The sequence below is a fragment of the Myotis yumanensis genome, unplaced genomic scaffold, assembly GCF_028538775.1.
Source record: "Myotis yumanensis isolate MYYU_CA2020_CCGP unplaced genomic scaffold, mMyoYum1.0.hap1 SCAF_2, whole genome shotgun sequence".
In the NCBI taxonomy this organism is placed as follows: Eukaryota; Metazoa; Chordata; class Mammalia; order Chiroptera; family Vespertilionidae; genus Myotis; species Myotis yumanensis.
In genome coordinates, this window is record NW_027223753.1 from 164,234,593 (window position 1) to 164,247,074 (window position 12,482).

A 12,482-nucleotide genomic window follows, 5' to 3' on the forward strand; every position below is an offset into this window, starting at 1 on the left:
GAAGGAGCTGGGGGGTAGGGGTAGGATTTCTCATTCTAGGCAACTGCCTCTCCTGGGACCTAATGAGGGAAGTGAGTTGCCCAGATCACTCATTTGTCAGTGACAGAGCTGGGACAGACCCAGGTGGCCAGCAGAGCCTGGCTCACTCCATTAGCTTTGGAAGGTGGGAAGAAACCCAAGAGGGGAGAGGAGGAGGAAGCAGATGAGAGGAGGAAGCGAGTGAAGAAGGCGAGGGAGGAAAGGATGGGTTGTCTGTTTCTCTAGGCCACTGGTTTTCAAAGTGTGGTTCCCAGACCAGCAGCAGCAGCAGCATAACCTGGAACTTGTTAGATACACAAATTGTCAGGCCCACCTCTGATCCACTGAGTAGAAACTCTGGGGGTAGGGCCAACACTCTTTTTTTTCTTCTTTCAAGTATATTTTTATTGATTTCAGAGAGGAAGGGAAAGGGAGAGAGAGATATAGAAATATCAATGATGAGAGAGAATCACTGATTGGCTGCCTCCTGCACTCTCCCCACTGGGGACCGAGCCCAGAACCCAGGCATGTGCCCTTGGCCAGAACTGAACCCAGGACCTTTCAGTCCACAAGCCGACGCTCTATCCAACGAGCCAAACTGGCTAAGGCAACACTATGTTTGTTACCCTTGTGCACAGCAGAGTTTGAGAACCACTGTTCTAGGTAGACCAGGACTACAGCTCACCATGTGTGGTGGGGATGCAGAAATTGTTACTCAGTCATCTGCCTCCATTTATGTCCTTCTCTTTTATCACCCCCTCATGAGCACCCAGGACTGCGACCCTGCCTGCCTCAGGCAGAGGACATGTGTTATAAGAATGCTGAGCGAGAGAGAGGACCCCTGGGTCTGAGTTTGTCAGTCCTCCAGCCTGCCCTGCTCCCTGGGAAAGGAAGCCCTGGCTCCTGTGATTGGGCGGTGAAGCTGCTTGTCTCACACATGGACATGATCATGGGGGAGGGGCTTCAGGAGACCTGAGCTCTACTCTTATCACGTGTGACCTCGGCCACATTCCTTCTCTCTGGGCTGCATATGGATGTCAAAGGTAGATCATTATGGCTCTGATGCACCGTTCTTCTTCCCCTAATACAGTGGTTCTCAACCTTCCCAATGCCGCAACCCTTTAATACAGTTCCTCATGTTGTGGTGACCCCCAACCATAAAATTATTTTCATTGCTACTTCATAACTGTCATTTTGCTACTGTTACGAATCGTAATGTAAATATCTGATATGCAGGATGTATTTTCATTGTTACAAATTGAACATAATTAAAGCATAGTGATTAATCACAAAAACAATATGTAATTATATATGTGTTTTCTGATGGTCTTAGGAGCCCCCTGCGAAAGGGTTGTTCGACCCCAAAAGGGTCGCGACCCACAGGTTGAGAACCGCTGCCCTAATAGCTGTCTGCTCTGGAGAATTTGACGGGGCATGTGTGGTGCAAGCTGTGTGTCCATCCCCAGCGGGAGTCACCAAGAGGAGGAGGCACCTCTTTCTACCTCGCACAAGTGGACTGGCAGGTGGCTCTGGCAGAGGGGCTATGGCCTCTCCTAAGGGCATGGAATACATAAAGTGTCCTTAGCAAGCCCTATCCTCCTGACTGAGGATGAAAAGGCTCATATCTGCAACTCTGAGAGCAGCCAGAAGGTATTGGCAGGGTTTGTGTTAAGTTGGTCCTTTAGCAAAGCTCCAGGTGACACTGATAAGGTGTCAGATAGCAGGGCCCTTTCCTCAACTCTCAGGTCACTCCCCCACTGTCTCACCAGGGAATTTGCTGTCTCTGGACTCCAGGGGCCTCTCGATCAGGCCCACTGCCTGGCTCTAACATGCACATAGCTTGTGTGTCATGGGGAACCCTGCCTCAGCTTGAGCCTGGATCCTGCCATTTCTGGGATGCAGACATACCCAAGTGGTCAGAGGATTGGGGGGATGCAATGAGGGTATCATGAGCTAGCAATTTTACCAAAGAACAGCCGTATAGAGAAGCAGAAGCACTAAGGTTTACTGGGTCCCCAATCTGGACTCATTGAGGTGAAAGTCTAAAAAATACAAGGCCTGGTTTCACTGACGCTTCTGTAAGATGTTGGGGCCTAAGCAAGACCGCTCTGGGACCCCCGACCCTGTTCCATGATATGAAAGACAAAGAGCTCTTCTTCACTCTGCCAAGGCCACAGCTCTGGCACTTGCATGGAGCTTGCTGGTCAGGGAACTGGAACACAGTGAAGAGCGCCTCTGGGGACTCAGAGAGAAGAGGGAAGGTCCTTGGACAGAGGCAGAGAACCGGTACTGGTGGGGTGAGGGGGCTAATGAGCCAGCAAAGTGTGGATGAACAAGTCTTCTGCCCAGAATATTAGGACAATTAATGGTTTTTCATTTCAACAAGTCATACTTTATATTTTTCTATGTCTAGGGGCTGTAATGTCTTTGACTAAGAACATGTCCAAACAATTTTTTATTCTGGGGACATTTGGATGAGCTGTTGTGCACAGAGAAAATTAGAAATGCAGCAGTAAATATGTTATCAAAGAATATCAGCCTCTTACAGTAAGCCTCAATGTCGTTGATAGGTTCTCGGAAACTAACTTTTAAGGGAAATGACGTATACAAAACCAATTTACCATAGGCTAATTGGCATAAACAAGAGTTAAGTTCCTGCCGAAACCGGTTTGGCTCAGTGGATAGAGCATCGGCCTGTGGACTGAAGGGTCCCGGGTTCGATTCGGTCAAGGGCATGTACCTGGCTTGTGGGCACATCCCCAGTGGGAGATGTGCAGAAGGCGGCTGATCGATGTTTCTCTCTCATCAATGTTTCTGGTTCTCTATCTCTCTCCCTTCCTCTCTGTAAAAAAATCAATAAAATATATTTAAAAAAAAAAAAAAGAGTTAAGTTCCTATGGCATATTTCTAGTCACAAAAATGTTTCCAAATCCCTAAATAAAGACCCAAACACTCCTTTTTTAAAAATTTAATTTTCTTTATTGATTAAGGTATTACATATGTGTCCTTATCCCCCCCCATTTCCCCCCACCCCCCTGCTCATGCCCTCACCCTCAAACACTTCTAATATTGAACTTTGAAATAAGTGTGAACTATACAGACATTTAAGAAAGATCAGTAAAAACAAGTAAGATAATTGTTTTCCAACCTGCTTATTTCAGTTCAGGGTCTCAGTGGCCAGAACCTATCCTGGCACCACCCCCGGACTGGCTGCGCATGTAGGGCACATCCAGACACCCCACTCACTCAGACGTAGGCAACGCAGACACCCGCCCCCCCCCCCCCCTCCGTTCACCTCATGTGCACATTTTTGGGATGTGGGAGGAAACCAGGCGACCCGAAGAAAACCCACACCGATATGAGGAGGACGTGCGAACTCCACAGACAGTGGCACCAGCAGGGAATAGGTTTTTTCTTCTCGACATTATAATGAAATGATGTTATTTGAGGACATGCTGTACTCCTGACATCATTCACCATGAATTTGCTGACTGGTCAATACATCTGAATTTGTATATTGAGATCAATGGTAGACATTTGAGGGTTTTGGGAACAAAAGTGTTTGCCACTTTACAAGTATTTTCCCTATGAAGCTGGACTTGGGGAAGCCTGCTCAGAAATTTGACTTTGGGTGGTAGGCACATGGTGCTATATACAGATTTTTTTTTTTAAACAGGTATGGAAGCAGGACTTTCATTCTTTCTTTTTTAAAAAATATGTTTTTATTAATTTCAGAGAAGAAGGGAGAGGGATAGAGAGATAGAAACATAAATGATGAGAAAGAATCATATAGATCAGCTGCCTCCTGCATGCCCCATACTGGGGATGAAGCCCACAACCCGGGCATGTGCCCTGACTGGGAATCGAATTGTGACCCGTTTCATAGGTCGGCGCTCAACCACTGAGCAACATTGGCCGGGGCTATATACAGATTTTGTAACTTAGAAATCCCCACATGAAACCCATGTGGTCATGTTGACCAATGTCACCCAATAACACTTAATTATAAGTATGAAGAAAAGAAGCATTAAGATTAAAATGTGGGTGATGGAGAGGATATCCTATTAAGCACAACTGTTACTAACAAGATGTAGAAAAATAGTTAAAAGCTTTTTCCTAGTGAGACTGAGGAATGTCAGATAAACTAGACCTGAACTAAGTACCGAACTTTCAGAGAAAAGAAAGAAATCTGTCATCAAAAGATATCGTTTCTAGTTTTAAATACCACTAGGAAAGTAGATATTTTTGATCCACTAACTCACAAGATTTAGAAAACTTTTTTGTAGAGCTTCATAGTGTGGAACATATGGGACTTTCATCGCCTTTAGCACTCCCATCTGTGAGTTAAATGAACCTAATTTTAGACATTCTAAAGAAAGATTACATCACTCGCTCTAATCTTTTCTTCCAGAAAACTCACTGTATCTTGTTTCGCATGCTAATTGTTTTTTACAGACTTCTACATAGTTAAAAATCCATTCTACTGTTAAACATTGTCCAAATGAAATGGGTCATTAACACTGGATTAGAGAAAATAGGGATGAATATATGTTCAATTTGAGTAGTTTATTCTCACTTAGGGCAAACACCAGTAACTCCTAAGGTATAGTGTAGAGCCATTTTAAAGGAGTGACCTGATATTTTCGAAAACACACATGTGAGAAATCAAGTCATATTGTGGTAAGAATGAAGAAGACCGACAAGGTCACGTGTGCTCAGCATGCAAAAGGGTTGAGTGTCAAACCAATCAATCAGAGACCAGCTCTGGCTCAAGCATTCCCTAAGTACGCTGCACTAGAATTAGATTTCTGTTAATCACAGAATATTAGTAATATTTAAGATGCAGAGAGGTTGCCACCTAAAGAATATTGGTAGTTAATAATTTTAAAAAACAAACTACAATCCTTTGGGGCTCAACGAAGATTTTCTTAAGAGTAAGGCGTCTTGGTGGACTATTTTCTAAATTGTTACCTTATTAGACAATCTCATTTTTAACAAATGGCTGGTTTCATTTGTTGCTCAGACCATTTTCTCCTCATTTACTACTGCCCTAAATAGACGACTTATTTCCCCTGGGACACCAGCAAGGAGAACGTGGTACCAGTCATGGGCACATCTAGCTATTGGATCATCTGAGTGTTATTCCTGGGAATTTGAAATTCTAAAAACTTTAATTGCTTATTCTTGCCGTCTCCAGCTTTAGGAACAAATTTGTTCTGTATCCAGGCCCCTGGGATCTGTCATTCTTCATTTAGAGTTTATTTTAGGATGATAGGCTCCTGTGCCACTGCCACAATGTGTGGATGCGCGCGGTAGAGATAGAGGTGGAGTGGGGGAAGGCCTGTCATGGCTGTGAGATCAGAAACCCATTTCTGGTTCTGCTTCTTGTTCCTGCAGGCCTAGCGTTGCAAAGGAGTACACAAATATAGCAGGATAAACTGGAAACAAGCCAAACATCCACTTAGTGAGGGGCTAAAAAAAATTGGAGTGTATTTATAAGTGGAATACTACCCAGCAACGAAAAGGAACAAACTATTGATGCATGAGCAACATGGATGAGTCTCAGATGCATTTTGCTAAGGGAAAGAAGCTACATCCAAAATGCTACATATGATATTCCATTTATATGATATTTTGGGAAAAGCAAAACTATAGGCACTGATAAAAAATCAGTGGTTGTCAGAAGTTGTGGGTGGGAGAAGGTATTGATTACAGAGGGGCAAGCATGAGAGAAATGTTGGGATAATGGAACTGTTTTGTATTCTGGATTGTGGGGGTGGTTACATGACTCTATGCATGTGTCAAAACTCATAGAATTGTACACCATAAAGAATTTTACAGTACATAAATTAAAAAATACAGTAAGTTAGGATAGTGGCTTCCCTTGGAGTAGGAGTAATGACTTGGAGAAAGCTGATGGGGGAGTGGGGCGGGGGGGCATGTCCAGGGTGCTGGTCATGTTCTGTTGTTTGAGCTTCATGTTGGTTGTTACATGGTCACCCATGTGATGCTTGTTGCTTGAGGTATATGTACACTTATGATATTAATACATTTTATCTATGTATACTTCAATAAAAAGCAAGCAAGAGAAGAGTGGGAGAATTCCAGCCTTTACTCTCCTCTGGTCTCCTTCCCCTAATTCTCCCCATGTGTTTTTTACTACTATGGGGAATACAAACTGCTAGAAAAATTGTAGTGACACTCGCCCTGGTCAGGTTTGGTATCTGTTTCTTAAAGCCTCAAATAATACCAGGTTACCTGGCCACCACGTCTGTTCACAGTGTGGTTTAGCAGACCAGGATTTGTATTGCCAGCTCTCAGGTAACCATATTTGGGGGTGGAAAGGAGAAAGAGCTGGCAGTAAAGTCAGTGAGAAAGTAGTAAATCGTGACTCTTCTGGTCCTAGTTAAATTGAAGGAAAAAATGTACCTTATCTGGGTCATTTAAGTAATCTTTTCCAGGCATTAATAGACTCTCAATAATAAATGTTCTGGAGAATTGCTATGGATTGTTGGGTCTAGCACTATGCAGGGATGTGGGAATAGCTTATGAAATCATGTCTTTCAGTTCCATGTTGAGTTAGGGCAGTAGGTCAAAGTCACAGGCATCTCTGACAGAGTATGGGTCCTTAAAGGAAGATACGAGTAAACAAGATGATAGGAACTGAAATGTAAATAATTCCTTAACTAAAAGTCTAAGATTTCTCTACAGGGGATGAGGAAAGGTGGACCATATTCTTCTGTCTTCTGCTACCCACCATAAATAGTACAGGGCAAGAGGAAGAACAGGAAGTATTGAGAGTCAAGTATCAGATGCTGTGATTGGTATTTTGCATACACTAGTTTATTAACCCTTATAACAATCCTGCAAGTTAGTCATTCGAATCCCATTTAAAATATGGCAAAATGAAGGCTCAGGTTAATTTCTACAAGGGGAATTGGAACAATTCCAGGCTTCTGATGCCAAAGAAAAAGGGAATTAACTCATAGAGTGTACTATGTGCTAGCTAAGATTTATTTGTAATTTTACTGCCTCTCAAAATATGTCCATGTTGCAGATAAGTAATAAGAGGAATGGTACAACTTGCCCAATCTTAGTTATATAACCAGTAGGAGGCACAGCTGGCATTCAGATCAAGCTCTGATTCCACAGCCCACATTCTTCACATTATAGCACTCTGCTGCTAAAGCTAAGGACAGCTGTATTATGCAATTCTTCAGGGAGATCAATGGAATCTTCAACATTCAGCTAAAATACCAGGTAATCTAAACTGGGTCAGAAAAGTAACATTCCTGTTTTTCCTAGATATCTTTCAAATTCAAACACAGCAATAACAATCTCTTAAATTTATTGACATTTACTTTCTTTTAATTAGTAATTCAAACCTCGAGGGACACATCACCCATTAAATTCAGCTCACAGCATGGGAGGAAAAGAACTGGTAGAGTAGAAAGACCACTGTCCAGGAGTTAAAGCTTCTAATCTGGCTCTCTTCCTGGTTTGCATTGTAACTTTGGTTAAGACATTGGGACCTCTGGGCTTCTGTTTCACCACATGTAAACCGAAAGTATCCAAGACAGAGAATCTTGGAAGAGAACTGTTTATTTCTTTAGAAAACAAATTTTCCTTGTAAGTGAAGTCCCCAAATTGCCATCTTTGGAGTTTAAGTACTATATAATGGTTTAGCATGTATTTGTTAACCAGAGCAGTTCCTCCATGGATACTACAACCCATGGATGCCCAAGTCCCTTATTTAAAATGGAACGAGCTCTGCAAGTTTGCTTCATTATTTTTTGAAGAGCCCTTGGCAGATATGGAATAGGAAAGCAAACAAAGATGTGTATTCGCATTTAAAATTTTTCAACTTAAGGATATAAAGAAGCATTTATAAATAAGAAATATCTCATAAGTCATTCAAATAGTTTTAGCCTCTGTGAGTTCGAATAGTGGATACTGTTCCATTTTGGTTCTCAGGAGGTTCTTCCTTTGTATGTCACTGTGACACTTAGTGTGGCTTGTTTCCCACAAACAGTTGTTTCAGCTGTAATGGGAATGATTTGTTCTATGTGTCTGTTCCCTACTTATCATGTGATTCTGGGCAAGTGCCTTCAAATAAGTCAGTGGTTCTCAACCTGTGGGTCACGACCCCTTTGGGGGTCGAACGACCTTTTTTCACAGGGGTCGCCTAAGACCATCAGAAAACACATATATAATTACGTATTGTTTTTGTGACTAATCACTATGCTTCAATTATGTTCAATTTGTAACAATGAAAATACATCCTGCATATCAGATATTTACATTACGATTCATAACAGTAGCAAAATAACAGTTATGAAGTAGCAACAAAAATAATTTTATGGTTGGGGGTCACCACAACATGAGGAACTGTATTAAAGGGTCGTGGCATGAGGAAGGTTGAGAACCACTGATCTAAGTCTTTATCTGTAAAGGGACACCAAAATAACATAACTGAAGTCATAGTGCCTTACATAGTAGGGGCTGAAAAGAAGGCAGCATAGTATATTAGGAAGAACTAGGGGCAGAGAGACTTGGAAACAAACATCAAACCCTGCTCCTTACTAGCTAAGTCATCTTCAGCAAGTGATTTCACTTAAGCCTTATAGTGGGGTTACTAACTCTTATCTTCTTTATATTAATTAAATAAGAATATACTAAAGTGGCTGTTGCAGAGTTGTACTAAGCAATTAGTACTTTTATTAATAATTCTATACAATCTAGAACGGTGCACAAAAGTTAGTACAGTTGACCCTTGAAGAACATGAGGGCTAGTTAAGAGGGGCCAATCCCTGTGCAGTCGGAATTCTGCATATAAATTTTGACTCCCCCCAAACGTAACTACACTTGTCGCTCGGTATTGGAGGACCACCCACAGATACCAAAATCCATGGATGCGCAAGTCCCTTATATAAAATGGCGTAAACAGTGTACAGTCAGCCCCCCGCACCCCTGGATTCCCAATCCATGGTTGGCTGAATCCGTAAATGGGAAACCTGGGGATACAGAGGGCCGACTATATATTTATTGGGGAAAAAAACACAAATACCAAAAAAACCCCACATATAAGTAAACCTGTGCAGTCGAAACCCATGTTTTTACAGGGTCAACTGTATTTTCTTACAAAAAAATCAACTTACATAGTAGGGGCTGAATATACATATTTTAATACATAAGTGGAATAATTTATAACCTCTCAATATTTTACAACATTTGACCAGTAAATACTTCATAAAGTCTTATACTGGGATCTTGTTGTATGGTGATTTTGGGAGCTCTTGAAGGATTTTACAATACTTTTTTTAGTATATTTGGTTTGGTACCAATCTACTATATTTAGTATAACAGCTACAGTATTGTGTTAACATACTTAATACCGAACCTACAGAAGAAATTTTGATTATCTTGCCTAATAGCTCTTGAATTGTTTATAAATTATGTGATGCCCAAAACTGTTCTAAGAAAATGTTAGCTTGCAAAATAATATTTTTCTTTCAAAATTCAAGACACATTTAACATATGGATTTCACAATAAAGTTTATTAGCTGTTCTCCTCTTTCTCATAAATGGAATGGATAATGTTGATAATTCTTTACAAACCAGTACTCATTGTTTAAGAAACTGTAAGGTGGAGGTTGTCAAAAACACATATTTAATAAACAACACCAAAAAAAGCAATGGGAAGCTAAACAATATTATTAATATAAAAGACCAGAGAAACTGATTTCTGAAACCATATCTACCTTTCACTACAATTTCTTGAAATTGTTCACCAGGAAGATCTGTGCAACTCTAGTGAAAAGCAGCCATGAGATGAAAGGTGTTCAGTCTGAGGGGAAAACACTCACACACACAAGGTTTTTTGCCTGTTTTCCTATTAATGAAAGGAGAACTGGAAGGAGAGGCATACAACCAAATTCAAACCCAATGACAAGAATAACAGTAATAAAAACAAAATCAAACCAACCAGGAACCATTTGAAAACTTTTATAGAAAAGAGGAGAACATGCATACTTTTACATGTAATCTAATTTCCCTAAAGATTTCTTTCCATAACCACCATACCCCTGTTTTCAGTTCACATGATTAAGGAAGATAAAGTCTAATCAATTAATATTTAATTAAAAAACAAACAAAAAGAGTAGGTGACAAAAGAAAAAAATATATTTTAAATATATATATATGTTTGTGTGTGCAACTATGTAAAGAAAATAATTCCCATAGTTACAGAGTTTAGTTAAAGAAAGTTTTATATATATTTATATATATATATATATATATATATATTTATTATAACAAAATAGGCAGTTATTGTGGGTAAAATATTCATTAAAATCTGACCCCTAAGGATATGTTGAAAGTTTAGACTATGAGTTGGACTCCTTTTCCATGGTCATGATTACTATATCACCACTATAATGTTGGTTTTGTCTGTACTTTTGTCTACGAAATTTTCTCAACCTTATCTGTAAAAGGTGAGCTCCCCCTAGCACCTAAACATGGCCTCATTTCAGAAATGTGATGCTTATTACATATGGACAACTTTTGTAAGAACAGTGTTGCACAAGTATGTTAAAAACATTTAAACATTGTTATCCCTAGCAGATGTATTGGAAAGAAAAACACAAAGCCCTTAAACAATAATAGACTTTAAGAACTCTTATGAAAAATGAATATCCCTTGTGAAATTAAGTTAATCCAGACATTAATTTTGAAATGAAAAAACATACATTTTCTTATTTGCCTATAATGAAATATTTGTTGAGATAAGACAGATCAATTGAGAAAAGGATTTGAGAACTAGTATATTGGCCAAACCATGCTATTAAAGTTAAGCGTGCACTGTTGCTCCAAGTTTACTAAATCATTGATTAAAACCACTTTTCTTTCATTTATATTGAAATTTGAAAAAATGTATATAAAGCTTTTCTGAAAATCTTTTAAAGTTACTTTCCCTTAAACATTAAGGAATTTTACCACAATTTCCCCATCTTCCCAAATTCTTAATAGCTGGTCAGGCCATTCCATTTCCAGTTCTGAAAAATGGCCACAAACCAGTAGTGATATAAAATAATACAGATGCTACAACTTGAAGGAGACACTAGGTTGCAAAAATAAGTGCGATTTGCAGACCATGATGAGTGGGATAAGATTCAACATGGAAGGAGTATTAAAGACAGACTCCAGAGGAAAGGGAAAAGAAATGTCAAAGAAAATGAGACTGGAACAGAAAAACATCAGTCCTCATAACTTTTCTTTCGCTGGAATCCAGATGTAAGGACCAGACTGTTCTTCTATGATTTGCTTCACTTGGTTGTAAATGTCTTCCAGCGTATCGCCCTGTACAATAGCTGTAATGAAATCAGAAACTTCCATTAAATTGTCTATCTTCACCATTATAATTATTGGTGAAATAGTAGATACCAAATCTTAGAAATAGTTATTCATTCAGGAAGGGATACCATTTATGTATTGTTTGTTTAGTTAAATTGCTCATTTAATTAATTTTCCCATTTGTAAAATATAAAAACTTTTATTTTAAAAACTGATCAAAAAGTGGGATTTGGTAATTTTTACTTTCTTTTGTGTATTTGGGAAATACACACTGAAGTATTTAGAGCCAAAAGAGCATCTGTCTGCAACCTACTATTAAATGTTTCAGAAAAAATTATAAATGTGGTAAATGTTAACATTTGGGGAATAAGGAGTAAGAGTATATAAGAATTGCTGGTACTTCTCTTACAATTTTTCTGTAAGTCTGAAATTATTACATATATAAAAAAAAAGCAAATGGGTCACAACATCATGGCACTTAATGGTACTTAGTGTGACTACCAAGTATACACTTACCATTATTTCAAACAAATAACAATAATGACAAAAAACTGTTCAAAGATACCTAAGGGGTAATTTAAAGGACAAAATGAATTAGAAAGATTATTTGGAAATTGCTACTCATTCTTTTCTTTTTAAACAAGTAATATCTTAAAATGGATCAAGATTTATAAAGGATAAAAGTCAATTTCATAGAAGAAATAAAATCTGAGTCTATTTTTCTCCAGTCACGTGAGTTATTCTTATACATGCTATCCTAATCAATAACCCAAGAAATACTAAATTTCAAGAGTCCTCATCATCACTACCTAGGTTAGATGTATTATTTTGAAAATGATAATATCAATTACTACTGGTAGACGTGGGCATAGTTCAAAATCCTTTTCAATGGGTCACTTCATATGGCTCCAAAGCAAAATTCTACCATAAAGGGAACTGCCACATATGATGCCAACCTGTGAAATGCTCAGTAAATTCTTGTTCCAGTTTCATGGCTCTCTCAAATGTTTTTCTGGCTTGTTCTTCTGTTAGTCGCTTATTCATTTCCCTATGCAAATAAATTTAGAAATTGTTAATTACTACATTATAATACTTTCTGAAGAAAGATGACA

At 39.1% G+C, this 12,482-nt stretch overlaps 1 protein-coding gene across 17 annotated transcripts in view; it reads right to left on the reverse strand.

Annotated features, from left to right (window-relative positions):
* Window positions 1-9,556: 9,556 nt before the first annotated feature.
* DLG1 (discs large MAGUK scaffold protein 1) overlaps window positions 9,557-12,482 on the reverse strand; it is a 274,204-nt gene continuing 271,278 nt past the window's right edge. For all 17 annotated transcript variants that reach the window (XM_070406507.1, XM_070406504.1, XM_070406506.1 and 14 more), the window contains 2 exons: window positions 12,327-12,418; window positions 9,557-11,387 (listed from right to left, as the gene is read on the reverse strand). In XM_070406507.1, coding sequence (XP_070262608.1) covers window positions 11,281-11,387; window positions 12,327-12,418 — 199 coding nt within the window. In that variant the 3' untranslated portion in view covers window positions 9,557-11,280. The remainder of the gene's footprint in view (window positions 11,388-12,326; window positions 12,419-12,482) is intronic.